This window comes from Chironomus tepperi, unplaced genomic scaffold, assembly GCF_022539635.2.
Source record: "Chironomus tepperi strain 1889 unplaced genomic scaffold, CSIRO-AGI_Ctep_v1 contig_85, whole genome shotgun sequence".
In the NCBI taxonomy this organism is placed as follows: Eukaryota; Metazoa; Arthropoda; class Insecta; order Diptera; family Chironomidae; genus Chironomus; species Chironomus tepperi.
The window spans coordinates 8,268,862-8,289,499 of NW_027226207.1; the positions used below are offsets into that span (position 1 = coordinate 8,268,862).

A 20,638-nucleotide genomic window follows, 5' to 3' on the forward strand; every position below is an offset into this window, starting at 1 on the left:
AATTAATATTTTAAATATTATTTTAAAAGTTGAAATTAAGGTAGAAACTGGTAGAAACATGAAAAAGTCGACTTCCTCTCAATAATGGGGAGCTGTGCGGATGGAATGTAACATTATGGAGTAATGGAAGGTGCTGTGAGCCTTCAACTTAATTCACTGGTCCTTAGTTGGCGTCTGAAGCTTGTTCTATTGCTGGCAACCGCTTGCCAATTACCAATGATATGTGGATTATCATCTCTATCGACAGCATGGGAATACTATGAGTTTTTTGGGCATCCTCGTGATTGTTTCCCTTAAAGACTCTATTAATTTTAGCTTCAACAGATCTCCTGACAACATGTCCAACCCAACGGTGCCTATGGACCTTGATTCTTCGTACTAGCTCTCCTTCCCTGGTCCACTGATAACTCTCAGGATGTTCCATTCAGTCAACCTTTAATTTAGCCATTTCCAATCAAACCTCTCATCAACATGGCATAGGTCGGTTCTGACAGAATATCAGTTAGATACAAAGACGGATAATTTGTATGAACTTGGTGATAAGACCAGCAATAGAGTTAGATAGAAAGCCTTCTGCGAAAACATAGGCTCCACATCGGAACATGGTTCCAGTGATTAACCAAGTAATCAAACCTCTGTATTACCATGGCTACATCAATGCTAAATTCCCCCCTAACAACAGAAAATATTTTCAATTTCGCAAAACTTTTCGTCAACAATTTCATAATTTTTTTTTTTTTTTGTGTTTCAGAATATCAGACTCAAATGGCAAAAATTTTCCGCTTGCTACTTCATTTGCACCGTTTGTTTTTTCTGTAACTAATTGCTACAGGCTGAATGAAAAATAACAAAATATGAAATCGACTCTTTATTTTCTGAAAAGGTTAATTGCGTAAAATGAGAAATAAGCCGATAGTGAGTACATGATAAAAAGTATTTTTTTGTGCTTAAATATTTGTCATGTTTTTAAATATAAATAAATAATCGCAAAATGAGGAAAAAAAAACGAGGATAATGAGGCACTTGTGAAATTGTTAATACATCTCTTGAAAAATTTTAATTAATCATTATTTTAATTAATTGAAATTCGAATGGATATAAAAAAAAAAAATTTGTGGTAAAATATGCAGACCGCATAAATAATAATGTTGATGGTTGTTTTGTTTAAACTTTAGCATTAATTTTATACAATCACAGAACAGCATAAACAGTAAATTGATATTTTTGGACATAATTGAACAAGAGTAAACTAGCCAATAGCATTGATGTTAGAAAAGTAGTTCAAATTGACATTCTGCAAAGCTCAAGAATAACCCCGATAGCTTATTGACAAGGGCGGGGTGAGAGCTCACGACAGGAAATTGTAGAACGCGGGTTCGATCCTTATTCGAAACAAGTTGTTCTTTTCTTTAGCTACACAGTCTAAACTCAAGTTGTTAATTATTGAGAAAAATTAATTCATTGATATTTAAAATTGATCAAAAGGAAGTTTCTCACTAAGACTTCAACTCAATGAAGTAAATCAAGCATATCTTAAGTAGTGATTTGAACTAAAAGTGCTTATAAAAAGCTAAAGAGCAATTACAGAGCTCAGTTAGCAAATCTGAGTCATGAAAATTAATGTTGAATTTAAATTCCTGAGTTCAAATCTTAAAAGAACGCAAGGAGAACGCATAAGAACTCATAGAGAGAAGCTGTCAATGCAGAAAGCATGGCATTTGGTATCGATAATTGGCAGACGTAAGCCAGGGATAGAAATAGCTTAAAGAGATGCCTAAAGGAGAATTGCATTGAAATTGATCTGTACGATCAGCCCATGTTGATATGGATTGCTTTTGACTTCAGAGTCAAAGACAAGGTATCAACACTGCGATCAGCCAAGTAAGTGTGAGGGATCAAATCTCACAAGATATTTCAAGCGTTTTGAAGCGGCTCACAGTGGTGAGCAACCTGTGTGCCACGACACGCTTTAAAAATGCCACGAACCGTATTACCACTCCTATAGATTGCTCAGCTTCTGAACTTTATCAGGTTATTGATCCAAACTAAGAACCAACTTTAGATTCTTAAAATCGGCACTCGATTCAAGTAGTTTTGAGTCGTATGGCTTCATAGATCCGAAATTCTACCAAAATTTAATCAAAAAATCACCAATAATGCTCCAATTTATTGCAATTAATTCTCAATAAGCCTTTTCATCAAGTACAAAAGGCCTCAATTTTCACTAAAAACCAATTAAGCTATCCAAATTAAATCCTTACAATTTTAATCTATCATTCAGTATTTAAATCATTCCTAGAACTATTAAGCCATGACTATTAACTTCTCTGATTTAAAGTGAAATTGTCAATTTTATTGGCATAAAAAGTCAGTTGATGAGACTTTAATGTTCTACTGCTGCACAGAAGACATAAAAGTGTTTTATGTTTTATTCAATTTATTTTCAATAGCTGATTCACAAAAAAAAAAGCTTGAAAAATGCTCGACATGATATGCGTTTAATGATGCCTTGAAAATATGTATGATATTTATTCATATCCATTTCATGTTGATGTATTCTGTAAATAATTATTAAAAATTCGAATAATTCATTGGGCATAAAATATAATAATTCATGATTTTTATTTTAATACTTTTTGGAGAGTGAGAGAAATCAAGGAGAGGTTAGGTATGGCTTTAAATGTATATTTTGTAAATGATCTAGTGGATTTGGTAATCATATGTCCTTGTCAGAGCCAAGTCAGAGTCAGCAAAAGAATCAGAAGGCATGTCTTTTGTTGTAGTCTAAGTACCACATAGGAACATGGTTGCAGTAAGTAAGAAAGTGATGCTCGGGTTTGAATCAAGTTAGATTTAGTCATTTTTATTACTATTTCTTAACTATTCCGAATGAGACAATTCTGTAAAAATCATTTTTACCCTTCAAATTGAACACCCAATAATCGTCAATTTTCCGTTAGGCTTCTTTTGGTCGCTGCAATATCTCCGTTTGTTAAGACTAAAAATAACAAAAAAGCACTCAAATCCAACTTTGGTTTCGCTAGGATCTAACCATTAACATTGATGAAGGACGCCTTACCTACATTGTTTGCCTTGTGTTACGGAGTCAACGCGGCTATTTTGTGCCTCTTGTATGATGCATTATAATGCTTAAAGCTGCGTGGTAGAGATGTCAGCATTTAATTTATTCTTTGTGCAGTCATTTCAAGCTACTGTCTATCTTTTCAATAGTTAGAAAACATGTCAAGTTAACCACCAAATTAGCCATCTTCAAGAAGAAGTTTGACATCAAATTCTTGTAAAATTCATGTTAAATCACTAGACAACTGTAGAATTTGACTATTTCCCTTAAAAACTGTCATTTAGTGATAATTGCATAGAATTAAACTTAAAGATTGACAAAACCTGACATGACAGAGCGCAAACTAGTTTAGTTTAAGTTTAACGCTAAAGAATAAGAAGAAATATATAGAACTGACCAAAAAAAGCAAGTGCATGTCCAATAATGAAAGTTAGATACACAATAAGATTCTTGCAAGGATTCCTAAAATTCTCATAATAATCACTACCATCCTCATCACCAAAGGAAGCTGTCATCACTAGTCAGAAATCACACAGCATGCATCATGATGAGAACCCTTTAAAAATTACAAAAAACTCCAAACAATTTCACATTATTTCACCAACGGCAATTTCAACAAAACTAAACAAGTGCTCATGCACTGCAAAAACATTTCAATGACTTATTTGACGAGCATCAAAGAAGAAAATTTTTCATTACCGTCCGCATAAAGGAACGTGAGAATCATGAAGCTGTGAGGTCCTTTGATCTCATAAAAAATTCTACATTTTTTTTTGCACTGCACCGAACAAAATAAATCACGCAAGGACATGTTTTTGTTATCACTGCCAAATCAATTGCTACCGAAAAAAAAAAAGTTTGAAAATCGGCATCGCTTAAAGGATGCTCAACAATAGAACCTCAAGAAAGAAATCTTTATGAGAATTGCCTTCTCATTTTTTGTGTATTGTAGATCAAAAAAATAGAAGAATTTCTTAATATATTAGAGTAGCAAATAAAGAACAGAACTCCCATAACGATCGAAATGCATAAAAGAGAGAAACATGGAGCGTTGGATAACAAATCATTTGTGGACAATAGAAAATACTTATTAGAAAATAATCACTGAGTTGTCATCGACTAGGTTTTTGCCATGTAACATCTCAGGGTGGTCTATGGAATGGAATGAAATATGACTTTTATTTTTTTTTTTTCTTCTCTTTTTACTGACTTGCCTTACTCCTCATGGCAATGGCAAAGCCCATAAAAATTATTTTTTTTTTCTTCTTTCATTCTCTCTCTCAACTTGGATTTCTCGACTCTCGGGCTCTTTGTATGTGAAATGTCAACCAAACAATAGAAAATTAGGTAATTTGTTTTATAATAGCTCTAAGGATTGCTTTGTCGGGGTCGGTTGACAATGATAGCTGGGATATTTAAGGATATTACTGATGTAAGGATACTGCACAAGTTGAATTGGAATTTCTTCAATTTAGGATACCAAATTCTTCAAATTTTATCAATTTTAAGGATGCTGAATTAATAGAAAATAATCAATATTTTGTTCAAGTAAGGGAACGTTCGGCTACTTTGAAGATCTAATATCCAAATGATGGAATGCATGAAATATCGAGGCATTTAGAAGAGTGTTACAAAACAGGCACCTGTGACAGGCAAAATCCGTACAAATTCTTTGTAATCTGTAAGATTTTCCTTACAAAACCATATAAATGGTCAAGAATTTGTAAGGTTTTTACCTTTCACAGGTGCCTGTTTTGCAACTCTGATTTAGAGGTATTTGTATGGATTTTGCGGTTCTAAATCCTTGTTTCTAAGCCTAGGGCGTGATTCTAACATGAAGCCGGATTTAAACCAATTCAATAGCAATGTCAGCGTCATGCTGGACTATTGCCGGATTCTTGATCAATTTAGTGACTTATGCTATTCGAGTTCCTTAGTTGGCACTTGAATCTTGATTAATCATTCGTTAGTTCTTACTAGTGTTACCAGTGTCAAGTGCAATTAGAGTTGAAAAAAAGGCATCTGTAACAAGCAAAAACCATAAAATCATTGACAATCTGTAAGGTTTTAATTTAAAAAATCCGTACAAATTATCAAGAAATTGTACGGTTTTTGCCTGTCACTGATGCAACGCTGAGTGCAATGCTCACTTTAACAATAAATGCTAAAGTCCTAAAATCTCAAGTTCCTTGTAACCTCACTTATCAATACTCCCTGCATATGAATAGACAAGAAATTTAAAATGTGTATATTTTTATGTTTTTCTTAAATAGGAAGTTTTAAAATGTTGGTTAAATTAAATAATCAATGCTCCCAGATATTTTTCCATACTTTTGTTGATTATGTGAACATAATAATCGCTTATACTATGTATTAATGCCTTTTATCCAATTTTTATAATGAAATAGAAAGACAGAATTGAAAATTTATATCGAATTCAATTTTAAAACAAAATTTTATGTTGTTTTGGAATCATGTCGACAATAAGTCTGTTGCTTTTGTTTGTGCTTGTAGCATTTTTTGGAATAAAAGTCATTGAAAATTTACTCAATTGTTTAGTTAAATTAGAATTTATGTGAAGTAAATATCTGTTTGTCTTTTGAATTTATTATTCAATTCATGAAGTTCAATATGTTTGGGGTAGGTCATGTCCTGAGGGAGGTTATGAATGTGATACTACATTCAAAATGCTAGCGGGTGACTTTAAAAATGGAATTAAGTTATAATGTTAATAATCAGGTTGATTTAACTTAGTTTTGGGTAGGATAAAGACATTTAGCCTGTGGGATAGGCATCAACTCTTTTAAGGTTTATTTTTGATTATTTTTGTTAACAATAATGGAATTTTTTGTCGATTTGGAAGCTTAATGGCTATTAAGAGAGTCGTCGGCAATTTGATGTTAATAAAAGCAAACATCTTGATCGGCACAAGTTCTTCTTGGCTGTCAAGTGACGGCCACATGGTATTCAAGAGGGATTTAACATGATAATTGTCATTTGAATGCCATATGGCAACCTATTGGCTGGGTATGAATAATTTATGTCGATCGGTCAAGACGAACCTGTTAGGAAGTTGTGGCGTTGCCGGGCAATTAGATCCTTGTGTCGGAAGGATTAAAAGTTTTAAAATTCATTTGCTATAGAGACTATAGTGTCTTGGTGTCAATATAGCAGTATACTAAGGACCAAGTAGTCTCTGTAAGAAGTAATCAAGTTACTCCCAAGTAATCTGTGCGTCCAAAATAAAGTCAATCTCAACTTTCTTATGCTTAAATTCAAAATTAGAAATAATTTGGATTTAAATTTTGCATGATTATTTAAAATTTAAAGATGATCCAACTCAATTGGCTAATTTGGTCGTTGTAGCCAATTGGCGCTAAATAAATTGCGGTTTCAAATCAATTTTGGTAACAGTAGTGTGTGCCGACCGGGTTAGTACAGTAAACATATATTAAACTGAAACACAAATCAAATCAAAATAGAGCTAGATTGCATCTACTCAATAAAATCCATAGTTATTATAGACATGAATTTCAGGAACAAAACTACCAAAATTGCATCACCCAATTCCAAAGCATTTAATCAAAACTTTGAATAAATTCCCATTAAATATGAAGTACAATTCCTTATAAAATGTCAATATAATCTAAAGTAAATACATTCCAAAATTTCTTATTACTGACCTAATATTGTGAAGAATGTATCCATTCCACATAAGGAATCAAATATTTGATTGAAGTTAATTCTAATAAATTATTTCATCTTCTGATGACAAATACAAAACCACAAAAGGATCTTCATATCAAGCCTCTTAATAGATGTCTCATACTTAAACTTTAACATGCTCTTCTGAAAAAATACAAAAAATACAAAAATGGAAGAAATCTCTGTCTGCATTGGATGTGATGTAAATATATCGTTTAGAATAAAATGTCAGTAAATTCCCTTGGATTAAAATAACTAATGTCTGTTTTCTCGGGCCTTTCTCTTTCCTTTCGTTCTCTACAGAGCATATATACATATATGAGACATAACTTGGCATTGTATCGCATACATAATGATAATGAAATGTCTGATCCCTTTTTACTTTCAAAAAGAATAAAAAAAATAAAGTTTTTTGTGTCTAAATAATTTTTTTTCTTTATTTTATTTTCATAATTCCTTTTTCTACATAAATTTTTTTTTTATCATTCTTTATTGTTATTTAAAATAGAAATTTTATATTTACATGAAGATTGTTCATCCTTTTCTACAAAAAAACTGTTTTATAATTAAAAATACTTTCTACAGATATAAAATTTAGTTTTGTGAATAAAAAAAGGTTTCTGTCTATAACTGGGTACCAAAATGTAAGGATTATAATACATTTTACTTACAAAAACTATGAATTATTAATCCTATTATATTATATATCAGTATACACAATTTGATAACAATTTGATTTTGGTGTAAAGTCTTTGCAACAATTCTCTTGGTTCTATTTTACATAATTTTAAACGGCGGGTGAATGAATTGATTTTACTGGGGGGAGGTTTGTCGTTTTGTGTGGAGGATGGAATGAGTTTGATAATTGAGTTGATTTCAATACAATGTAAATTCAATAACATTTAGTTTGAAACTTAGTTATTTTGCATATTTTAGTGATGCAAGAATGTTTTGCTGTTGTTATGATGCAAAACGGATGCAAAAGTTGAAAACTTTGAAGCAAAATTCAACAAAAATTGATAATTTTGAAGCAAAACTTATCAAAAGTTGAAGTAAAACTTAATAAAGTTAAGAATTTTGATACAAAACTTTAAAAAATTGAAATTTGGAAGCAAGAATCAACAAAATGAAGCAAAAATGTTTCAAATGATACTTTTGCATCTTTCAATCAATCCAAAAATCCTTTTTGCATCTTGAACTGGTCTTGCTTCTTTTAAATGAAGCAGAATCATATCATTCTGATTTCAAATGATGCAAAAATATTTTGACTTCAGTAATTGATGCTAAAAGTCATTCAGCTTCTTTTGAATGATGCAAAAAGGAATTTCTGCCTCTTTTGAATGATGCAACATTCATTTTGCTTCTTTTAAGTGATGCAAAAATGAATGAAGTCAATTTTTACTTTTTAGTTTGCATATTAACCAAACAAATTAAGTTTAAAAATCTCTTTCCTTTCATTTTTGCATCAAAAATGCTTCAAATTCTTTTAAAACTTCAATTTATTTCAATAAAATTCAATTTGTCCCATTAAACTTCAATTATTTCTCACTTTTATGCAATTTTAAAGTTTAAGTTTCCAACCTATTCATCAAAAGCGCATCAATAACATCGATGCATCTCAATTATCATCTAATTATATACTCCATTTCACGATATTATTCAAATTTGTTAAACAATCATTTACCCGCCGTCATTTACAATTTCATCATTTAATTACATTTCAATGACAATAGTTGTCTCACTCATTATCCAGTCCACATCGAGTAGCTAAGGCATGCATTTTAGATAATAAATTGTTCATCTCCATTTCAAACAATTTTTCGTTAATTTCACACGTCAAACACGTAAAAAACATAATTATCATATCAATATTAATGAACACGATTAATTTCCAATCCGTGATATGATTTAGCATCAGCGCTAGACGGCGATAGTGAATGTCCGCTGGCTGTCGTCGTCTGACCATAATGATTCATGTTTGTTGCGAAAAAGGAACTGTAATTAAAAAAAATAAAGATTGATTAAAACAATGTTGCATTTAAATTAAAAAGAGAATTAAGCAAGAATCGTAGCTGTACATGAAAATTATATCAGGCGACACAGAGTATCGCCACAAATGAGATAAACATTAATTTTTTTTTTATGCATTTAATTAAAATTATTAAATTATTGTTAAACGGAAGCTTTAAAAGCATGAATGTCATTTTAATTACTATTATTTTTTTGTGTAGCTGCATGTACATAAAAGCCACGTACTTAATAATTCAACTAAATGTTACTTGAATTAACAACAAATAGCTTTTAATAATGTCAAGCATGTGATGTTTTTACCTGTAAGCTGCATCCCACTCGAATCCTGTGTTTGACATTGCCATCGTTGGTTTACTTTGCATTGTCATACTTGCAGCACGCCATTGTGATGTTTGATCAAATGATGGTACAGCACTGCTATATGAGAATGGATAGGCTGAGGCTGTAACTGGCGGTGTGGGTGGAGTTGAACTTAAATGATTGTGTGATGATGTTGGAATTGGTGGAGTTGAATTATTATGTTCGGCAATTGATGATGAATAAGTGCTGTAATTCATATTCATACTATGGTTATTGTTATTGCCAGAGATTGATGATGCTGATGTACTTTGAGGTATGGTTGATGCGGTTGATCCATGAACGGGACTTGAACTTAATGAGGCTGGACTCAATGCAGCTGAACTGGTAACCATTGGTGCTGCGATATGATTAAATGCTGATTGTGTTGATTGTTGTGTATAGGGCTGACTCCATGACTGCATTGATGATGCAAATGATGTTTGTGCTGGAGGCATTTGAAGTGGTGCTTCATATTGCGAACTGAATGATGATAAATTTGAGTTGAATGCTGGAACTTGTTGACTGTTGAGTTGTTTACGGAGACGTGCACGTCGATTTGAAAACCAAACTTGTACACGAGCTTCTGTCAAACCTGTCGAATGTGCTAAATCTTCACGTGTGTATACATCTGGATATTGTGTTCTAGCGAATGCACGTTCTAATGCCTCTAATTGTTCACCATTAAATGTCGTTCTTGATCGTCTTTGTTTACGTTTTAATTGAATGCCTGGTTCCGATTCTGTATCACTTTCATCTGACTGTCCAAGAATTCCATTTATTGAATAATCATTTGGTATTTCTGTTTCACCGTCGCCTACATTTTTCTGACGCAATAAACGACTAATGCTGCTAACTGATGGTGCTGATTGCTTGTCACAAATTCCTTCTTTGATTAATTGCTCACGAATTTCCCATGAAAACATGCCTGGATTTTCTTTTTTAAGTTCTTCAATTCTTGTCTCAATTTCTGGTGTTGCTACTCGTGGCTTTGAACCACCAATGACTCCAGGTCTAATTGATCCAGTTTCTTGATATCTATTTAAGATTTTTGATACACAACCATGAGATACGCGCAATTGACGGGAAATAACGCATGGACGAACACCGGCGGCAGCAAGCTCAACAATCTTCAAACGAATGTGATTTGGTAGTGGACGTCCATTGATAAAGACACCGCCAAGTTGATTTACACGACCTTGACCTGTAAATATTAACATAAAATTTGCGGATTTAGTCGATTTGTTAATGAAAAAGGAATACTAAGAAGTTATTTCCATCTTTTTTTAATTTAAATATTTGATTAATTCCTCTTCATAGCTTTGGCCTTTAAGGCAACAAACGAAACACAGAAGAAAGATGATGAAGGAAGATAAAGAATCTTTCTTTCTTATTTTTTGTTGGCTGAAAGATTTGTTTGGTTTTAAAAATAAATAAAAAAGGTACAGAAAAAAAATTGTGAAATAAAGTACAAGAGAGAAGATTATAAGGCACAAGACATGAAATTGTTTAAATATTTTATAAGGATTTTCTTTTTTTGTCAGTTCCAAAAAAAATAATAAAGACGAGAGAGAAAGAGATTAAAAAAAAGGAATAAGAAGTATGTAGGAAAAGAGCAAAGAGCCACAGGTATCATAACGAAAATGTTATTAGCCATCGATACAACAAGTATTTATCTTCAATATTTACGTTTTCTGTTAAGCTAGAGATTATCCATAGAATCCAATAAATAAAGAATGAAGCAAGAGCAACATGCCTTAGTCTCATCATCATCATATACACCTAGAATAACAGTATATGCACGTGGTGTGGGGGTTCTTGGATGTCGGGATTGATTTTTGAGTGGTTAGGGTGTATTGAGGATGATGAGGGAGGATGAATTCGATGAGGTAATAAAGGCAAGTGCTGCCTGGAGGTAAATGAAACATTTGACACCCTTCTATGTGAATTTGAAGTAGTTTGTAGTGTATTATTCAATTGTGTACGTATGGCATTTGCCATGTTACTGAATTGTAGTTTCAGAGTACAGAAGAATGTAGAATATCAACTCATATGTAGCTGTATCTGCTAGTAAGGTACTACGGCATCTGTAGTCAAGTGGTTGGACAACCACTCACTTTTGTGAAGGCATGGGTTCGATTACCATCAGATTAAATCTTTCAAGAATGCTAATTGATTATTGCTAATATGATTTAATGCTCAAGACATCAATTGGGTCTTCATCCCAATTTCTAACAACCCATCTCCTCACCCATTCAAGCTGCATCCCCCTACCTACTCCAATCACAAAAAATCTTCCAAAAATCTCAAATTACATCAAGACATCAACCATTCTGTCAACAACAAAGCAAATTTCCCATAACACCTTCATACCTCGTTAGCCTCTCTCACAGTTGGGAATCTCTAAACCAACTCATGCACATGATAGAAAATTGAATTCTCAACAATAAAAATTGAGGGGGTAAAGGAAGCATTTCGTAATGTTTTTAAATTAAATTTTATCTTGTCCATTTCATTCTTGAACAGATTGGATTCAATCATTTTCTTAAACCATAAAAAGGCCAACAACAACAATTTGTTGTCTATCTCTCAATTCTTCAAGAACTTAGTGTACGGCCTATATGTTAAGGAGAATGAAAGTTATTCATCGGCTCATATGGTCGAACAGTTTTCATTTGGTTTTATTTTTTTGATTCCTCATCTGCTTTTTTTTGTTTGTGTCATAACAACTTAATTTTAGTTTAGACGAGGCTTCATGCACAATTGAACTGATCCTTTTCATTTTTACTGTAGATTGAATTTTTCTTTTTTTTGGGAATTATTTTTTCTTTTGTGATAAATGAAAATTGCTTTTGTATGTCCATCCAATATAGAGTCCATTGTACTCGAAGTCTTTAAATGTACTTTCTTCTATCAATGTTCATTAAAGCATGTAAAGAGCCGTTGAGTATTGTGAGAAATTCATCGTGTGTGATATTTTCTGTCTTCCTTTTTTTAACAAAGTCTTCTTCTTACTTTTTTTAAGACATTCCATTCGCAACATGAAGGCATTAACAATATCATAGATATTAATACATATATATGCAATGATTTTCTGCAATTTCTTTTTAACACAACGTAAAAAAAAAATGAAATGAAAGGAATAGAGGAATTGAAAAAAAAAGAAATTACTTAATTGAATTAAATACATGGAAAAAAGCCTCACAAGTTCGTGTGCACTCGCAGCATACTTCAATAAATATTTCCATCATCATCATCATCTTAATATAGTCTGAATAAATCAATGGTCAATTTGTTGTTTAGTGATCAGAAGATGCCGACAACTATACAAGTGAGAGAGTAAGATGAAGATGAAAAGAGCGACTATGTTATGTTGTTGGTTTGTTTGGTATGAAAAAAAAGAAAAGAAGAAAATAGCCATGGAAGTGGCGATATTTAATGACCATGTTTACACTCGATTCAAATTACTATGCTTTTGGTGCCTATCATCATCATCGTAATCATGATAGCATAGCAGCGAATGATGATGAAGGAAAGGAGAGGAGATATCTTGGTAAGGGGGTAAGAATACTGCAATTGTTGGCAACAAAATAAAACTCAACCGAGTAGAAACGTGTGAAATTTTCACGAAAAACATTAAACAAAATATGCACATCATTTACTGTATTTTCCATCCTTTGACGCATCTCACTCTTTCCAATGTAGATATCGTGTAGAGTGAATTACATATTAAGCACTGACGGCAATACCATACGATATGTTATTAACATCCCTTATAATTTCTTCACGATTTGTTGAATTATTTTGTGTATGATTTCTTAATAGTTTTATTAGTCACTTATTCATTTTCGCTGTGGCTTTTTTGAAATTGTTGGGAAAAATGAAAGATTGATTTTTTACTGTTTGTCTTGGGAATTTGATACTTAATGTTGCATTGTATTACTTTTGCTACTTTTTTAAATTCATTAAGTGATTTTCGTGACTTTAAAACAGCGTAGATTCCTCAAAATCATCAAAACAAATCTCGAGGTGAGAAAATTTTCAGTTACAAAGTTTCAAATTTTTAAAAACCGTTAAATTATTAATCATAAATATTCCCATGCAAATTATGATATTTTACCCTTCATTCTGATAAATTACACACAATATTGCACTCGGAACTCTCAAAAGTGAATCAACACTGACCATCATACTTCTTGTGTTTTTTTTGTATATGCCGCTATACACTTCATATTTCATCACCTTTTCCCTTTCATTCCATTCTCATATATGATTTCATTTATTATTAAATATGAATATTTTATTGTTCAGCATGTACATTATGGATCAAATACATCACAATCTGTCTCTGTTGACCGTCCAAAAAGAGAGCATTTTTGTTATTAATAAATTAAATTTCTCAGGTCATTTTAAAGAAAAAAGGCAATATAAATTGTTAATTTAGTTGATCAAATGAAGGCTGCCCGGTCGGTGCTATATTATTGTGTGGCATGTAATGGACTCGACACAAAAATAAAAAGAATAGAAAAACGATATAAGATAAATGATTCTTTCTTTTCTTTTCATTTGTATTATGATGTTTCACCTATTATAAGCTATAGTCTCTTATTCCTTTCATCTATCGCCGTATATTTCATCATTCTTCTCCTTTTATAATGATGTCATCAAAATATTTAATATTAATAGATGAAATTAAATTAAAAAAGAATCTTCTCATCCATTGATTTTTTTTTCCTTTGATAAGTTGCCGAATATAACGGTTGGGGATGTGAAGAAGACAAAATCACTAACGCTGCATACATTTACATAATATTTTTTACCTTTAGTCGCAGACTACCCCACGCAAATCACGAGATATGACTAAAAATGGCAAGAACCAGATCAGAACTGAGTTATTTTGGCATGCAAAAAAATTATCAATGCGACTAGCTTGTTATTTATCCATTCAGTGGATCCCACGTGCCAGAGATGTAGCTAAGAGGGTAAGAAGTGCCTTAAAATCCCTAACTACACCCCCAAATCCACATCATCATTCACACAAGATATTGCTGACAAAAATCATGACAAGAATAAATCAGCAGCAATAATGATACATCATACAGCATAAGCATTACAACATTTAAGCCCGAAAAGAAGTTGCCAGTTTTGTCGTACACTTTACTAGACGCAGAGTCTTCACAAGACTTAATCATTTCATTCACATTTCTGACATATTGTGTACAACATACACAATTTTATTTATGTGTGGCGAGATTTTCGGGCATGGCAGTGTCTTCTTCATCTTTTTTCAACTTTATTAGACAGTAATCAAAGCAATAAATCATGTTGAAATATGATTTATAATAACATAATTAATTCCTCACTATTAACTAATATCATAAATAATTTGCTGGCTAGGCACGAGTAATATAAAGAAGAGATGAAGAAAAAAAACAATGTGTTGATTAGATAAATGTTCGCTTGACTTCAACACATCGCACATCATATCCACCCATTTCCAGTCCCGTAAAATAAATGGAGGTATGGTTATATTTGTACATTAGACCGTACGGCGACGATTTATCTAAGAAAATTATTATGAAATTGAATGAAATCATTTTTCAATTAATAAATTCTCTTATTCTACAGACACATTCATGCCTTACTCTTTCTTTTTTTGGAATATTTTTAGCGCATTTTTGAAATTTATTTCAAAAAGGTAGCTTAATAAGACACTTTGTTCGGTCGGTCGGTCGGTCGTTCGGTCGGTCGGTCGGTCGGTCGGTCGGTCGGTCGGTCGGTCGGCTGGAACGCGAGATCTCGAATACTAGACATCGTAGAGAGCTCGGAATGGTTTTAAAAGATCAGTTCCATAAAGTTATTGGCGCCCCGGGCATTTAAAAGTTTCAAATCAAAGCATAAATACTATAATTAACAGTTTTTCATTTTCATATACAACAACAACAAAAACAACAACACGTTTTTTCATTGTTTTACAGTGTTTTTCAATGTTTGTCGATGTTTTTACAGTGTTTACTGAAAAATGTTTGAATTTTTTTTGACCGTTATGAGGTTTGAATTATGAAAATCCGTTAAATGATGAAGTTCTTAAATTTTTGGAAGTTATATGTTTTAGGTCTGCAAGCAACCTGGATCTTACTGGATCTTATGATTTAGGTCTGGAAGTGACCTGGATCTTATGCTTTAGGTCTGGAAGTGACCAGGATGTTACTGGATGTTACTGGATCTTATGTTTTAGGTCTGGAAGTGGCCTGGATCTTACTGGATCTTTGTTTTTAGATCTGGAAGTGACCTGGATCCTACTGGATCTTGTTTTGTGAATCTGGAAGTGACCTGGATTCTACTGGATATTGTTTTGTGGATCTGGAAATGACCTGGATCCTACTGGATCTTGTTTTATGGATCTGGAAGTGACCTGGATCCTACTGGATCTTGTTTTGTGAATCTGGAAGTGACCTGGATTCTACTGGATATTGTTTTGTGGACATGGAACTGAGAGGGATCTGGGAGTTATATGGATCCTACTGGATCTTGTTCTATAGACATGGAACTGACTTAAAAATCAATTACTGATCGCTGGGACAAAAATGCGCTGAAGTAACTCGATAAGAACGAGTACTTTTGTAATTTTTTTATAATAGATAAATTGCACACATCATGATGATGTTAATAATAATAACAATATAGACTTGAAATTCATATAATCTGTATCTCACTGGGCATACACAAACATCATTCTCTCATATGATATTTTCGTGCCACGATTATTGATTACAATCGACTGTGCCGCGATACCTTTTCAGTCGAGGTAGATTGAATGTTTTGTGGATGGTATTGAAGGTTTTGTATGAAATTTTGGGGAATTGGGAGTGATTTGCTGAATTTATTAACAGTTTTATGAATGTTTTGAGGTTTTTGGATATTTTTAGGGATTGATGGGGGTCCTCACTTTAGATTGGGGTACTGTCTTAGGATTAGGGCTTTAGGATCGATGAACTAGGCTTATTAGCTAGATTTTGAAGCTAATATTGCCCTAGTGATCAATAATACGTATTAACTAGTCGATGTCCAGTCAGTGTCAAGCTCAAGCATTCTATTGCCTATTCCAATTGGAAATAGAAGACCAGTGACTACACTAGACATGGTATTATCCCTTCATACTCTCAAAAAATCAATAATTCCCTCCAAAAAATTGAATCCAAAGAGTTCAATGCAAAATCACATCCAAACTGACCAATAAATCACATCAATCATTCCAAAAAAATGTGCTCAATTAAGCTACATCCAGCATGTGAATAAAAAAAAAAGTCTCATCTCTCACATCGAAGCACCAAAGAAAGAAGACTTCATATCCGAAAATAAAATTGATGGTGTTGAAATTTCATTTAAAGGAATTCTTTTTCGCTTATGAAATTCTTGTGTATCAAGACACAAAACAAAAAAATAGCCGCGTGTACGCGCAAAGAGAGTGTGTAAAAATACCAAATTCGTGTATATATTAAGAAACTATATAATCATAATCGATATGTATATTGAGAAGGAAAGGAGAAGAAGCAAAAAAAAAAATGTTAAATCAAGGCATCGACTAAGCATTATGTTGAAGGAGATGAAAGAAGAAAAAAAGATCAAAGAAATGCCGGTCTACAGTGTAGAGCTATTCCACCGATATATTTATTATCGTCATCATAATATAATAACATATTACACGATGTTTCTTTTGTATTCGATTTGTACTGTGCTTTTCATCTCTCTTCACTCCTTCATACCATACTAAAGGTCCATAAAAAATAATAAAAACGGTTATGAGATCTCAGATGAGACTACGTAGCATAAAGCGTATGCAAAACGATGGAAAAAGACCTTTTACAATAATAATAATAAAAAAAAAATCGCGCCAGAGTGTCTGCCGAAAAAAAAAGACACTTATTGCCTTCTTTGTGCTTACTCATTACTGAAATTCTTCTTTATCTTATATTTCATTTCTTTTATTACGGGCTTAACTGGTGCGATATTTTCTCTTCCGAAGCGCATTGATGGACTTTTTTTTTCTCTTTCTTGCCTTCATTCTTCTCAATTTTTTTTTGTTGTTTTGTAACATGCATTAATTCTTCTTTAATATTTTCCATAAATTTCCATAAGTTTCGTTACTTAAAAAAAAAATTTTAACGTCAATAAGAAGAAGCAGAACTTTATGAACTGCCGAAAATATGCTCATTGATTTTCATATTTAAATGAGCATTAAAAGTTTTTTTTTCTTTATTATTAAATGAGAATCGATCCCTTGGGGGAAATTTTTGTGAGATTTAAACTTGTGGTAGGCTCATCTGAAATTCTCGGAATTGTTGGCATGGGAGAGATGTTGATAAGGAACTTGGGGTTGTTGTGCGTGAGTTGTGCATCGGTAAAAGTTGGAGCTTGTTTCATAATTTATGTCATGAAGTCAATGGAGTCACAAAATTCAGGAATTTAAAGGCTTTAAGTTGAGTAAATTCAGAATTTTGCATGTAAAATGTGACTTGACTTAGAGTAGTTGACTGAGTCTAGTTCTTAAGATGACTGAGAACCCTAAGACAACTGAATTGCCTAATCAAGCATTCTGAGTCAGTCACAAAGCTCTAGGGCTGTTTGCCTAACAGAAAAGATACAATTCTGAAACAACAGCCCAGGTTCTGTGTGGGATTCGAACCCATGCCCTTCAATTGCCTATCACATGCTTCTACCACTGATCTATCATGGGCTACTTATTCATATGACAAAGTGCAATATTTAAATGACATTCTTACTATTACTTCATGCTACTCATGCACTTCCACCTATTTAACATTTCAAGAGTCCCATTCCACATCACTTAAGAACATAACATCAACAATAAAGTTCAACATCCATAAAATTAACCTAACAATTTCCCCATAAGGATCCACCATTGTACTTTTAACGACATTTAATGTACAATTTCGCACATTTTTTTTTTATGTCCATCATCTTTACATGCGGCATATTGGTAATTAAAATAAATTGGACATAGATGAATGGCGGATTAGACGATTGTGAGCGAGCACGAGACTTTATTATGTGGCTTCTTTCTCCATTCGTCGGTGCTGTGTGATGGGAAAAAAAAATATATAAAAAAGTGTAGAAACACTTTGGAATTCCATAGAAATATTTTGTGTAATCTCTTTTGTGCAATCATCAAATTGTGATCTAAATAGATCTTGAGTTGCAGGTACATCATGATGGGAATCTCTCTAATATAAAAGAATATAGAATAACAGAAGAAGAGAAAGGACTTTAAAAGAAGCGACAGATTGTTTGGTGCTATATTATTTTTCACCTTCTACAAAATGTCAAAATCATTGTACAACATATTGTTCCTTTTATTTCTTCAATTTTTTTAATGTTTTTTCGGGATTGCCTTTTGAGGCTTTTTTTTATTCCCATATATGATATTAAAAGAGCCTGACCGCCGACGGATTAAAAGGGCAATTTTTTTTGATCTTTTGTTACAATTTTTTGTTGTTCCTTTCTTCTTCTTCTGTTGCATTGCAACTGTTATCTAATTTATATTAAAACGTGGGACTTAAAATTTAATATCACGAGCTATTAATCAACAACAAGCTCGTGTGGTATAAGGGATCCACTTATGATCCTTTTTTCAGTTTCTCTTTTCTTATGCCTGACTAAGCTGTGAAAATGTTTACTAATTAATAATAGAGAATCAAAAGAATTTTAAAGTTATTTTTAAGGTCGATGCAAAAGTGCCTTATTGGATATAAATGTGTTAATCTTTATTGAACCTTTTTTTGGATCATATTAATTGACTTGAAACCTTCTGTTTGATACGAAATTCATTTCGGAGAATTTATGTTGAGTTTAAATGCAGTTTGAATGCTGAATTGAGATTGGAAAAGTTGGAATTTGAGGATTTTGAATTGAACAATTTTTGAAATCATTTTTAAAGTTTGGAAGTGGAATTAAAAGCTAATTTGATGCATTGAGTTGAAAATTGGTTGTGCAATTGATTTTGCAGTTTGGAATAAATCAATATTCAGCTATTGAAGCTGTATGCTGAGTTAAAATGAGTCAAACACAGCACCAAAGTTATGATTAGGCCACTTTCAAGATTTGCTTTTAACAGAGCGATAAATAAATAAATAATAATAATAATAATAATAATGCAATGAATTTCTAACTAATATTTGGTTTCTTAGCTAGTTAAAGCTAGTAAGAAGCTACGGAAAAGTTCTAAACCTTGCAATTTCAAGTCAAAATAGCTTTGAAACATGATTTCAACATTTTAACTTAATTAAACACTCTAACCTAACTATAAACTCAAACAGTTTGCAATTAAAAAGCATCAACAACTTGATTTCAATTCATTAGTTCTCAAAAGCTTATGCATGAGCTTCATTACATTAATAACATCCACTTTTGCCTATCTATATGTCAAATTCATTAAACGTATAAATATTTCATATTTATTTTCACATAATTAGAAGTGTTCTTAATTCAATATTGAACATTTGAATTATGAAAATATTCAGCACGACTGAGCATCTCATCAAATGAGTTATTTACATGCTCTGTATTTGCCTTTTTTGAAAGCGAAACATTCGATAAATTAATTACAGTTGCAGACGAGAAACTTTTTTTTATTGCAAATACTTTTGAAGTTGCGACTTTTTTGAAAAAATTCTTCTTAAATTACAAGTTTTGTGCTTATTCTGTACCTTCTTCTTTTGTGCAATTACGTAGTGGAGGAAAAAACTTCAAATACTTGACTATATCAGATGTCAGGAATGAGGAACTTTTCCAAGTCCAATAAAAACACTTACCTTGAAATGGATATCCAGCAAAGTATGGTGTTGGTTCTAATGATCTCATCGTCATTGTCATAATAAATTTTATCCAAAACTTTCAAGTAATAATTTTTTTTTTGTCTCTTTGGAATTGCTTTTTGAAACTTGTTCCTTAATATTCTTTTTTTTTTCACATGAAATTCTTATTCCTTATTTTTAAGTCACAAAAATAATCTCAATTTTTTTTTTAAAACTTCAAGAATTTTGTTCTTCTTCACCGAAATAATATTCACTCAAGGACTTGCAACAGGTTGTTACGAGATTTCAACTGCAACTGAGCATTCGAGAAACTCGACTGATCAGTTCTTGATATTTTTTTGTTGCTGCTTCTCTTATTCTCTGTTTGTTGTGTTAAACATTTTTTTTTGTTCATTTCTTTTTGTGCTGCCTATTGCCCCGCCCATGAACAGTGTAGTTAGTAACATGATACTCTCTCACTCTACAACGATACTTGTGCATGTGTGAGACCACAAACGTTTGTTAATATTGTTGACGGGATCGTTTAGCATCAAACTGTATACAATAAATCATGGACTTAATTCCATTTTTTTTACTTCTCTCAATCTACTCTGTGATCATGCCGCATCGTCACGATTGGCTTGTGTTTGAATTAACTTTGTACAAGCTA

At 32.3% G+C, this 20,638-nt stretch overlaps 1 protein-coding gene across 1 annotated transcript; it reads right to left on the bottom strand.

The window, feature by feature from the left end:
- Positions 1 to 7,412: 7,412 nt before the first annotated feature.
- LOC139086141 (protein gooseberry-like) lies at positions 7,413 to 20,332 on the bottom strand. The gene is made up of 3 exons (XM_070634472.1): positions 19,987 to 20,332; positions 9,119 to 10,358; positions 7,413 to 8,782 (listed from the first exon to the last, which is right to left on the bottom strand). The coding sequence occupies exons 1-3, from the start codon at positions 20,045 to 20,047 to the stop codon at positions 8,659 to 8,661; spliced, it is 1,425 nt and encodes a 474-aa protein (XP_070490573.1). The 5' UTR covers positions 20,048 to 20,332; the 3' UTR covers positions 7,413 to 8,658.
- Positions 20,333 to 20,638: the final 306 nt, after the last annotated feature.

What these genes read in the sequence shown, in the direction of transcription:
- LOC139086141 (XM_070634472.1), bottom strand. Translation starts at nt 20,047, where the DNA reads ATGACAATGACGATGAGATCATTAGAACCAACACCATACTTTGCTGGA. An exon ending in TGCTGGATATCCATTTCAAG is followed by an intron (nt 10,359 to 19,986) that starts GTAAGTGTTTTT and finishes TAATATTTACAG; the next exon opens with GTCAAGGTCGTGTAAATCAA. An exon ending in GAGTGGGATGCAGCTTACAG is followed by an intron (nt 8,783 to 9,118) that starts GTAAAAACATCA and finishes TTTTAATTACAG; the next exon opens with TTCCTTTTTCGCAACAAACA.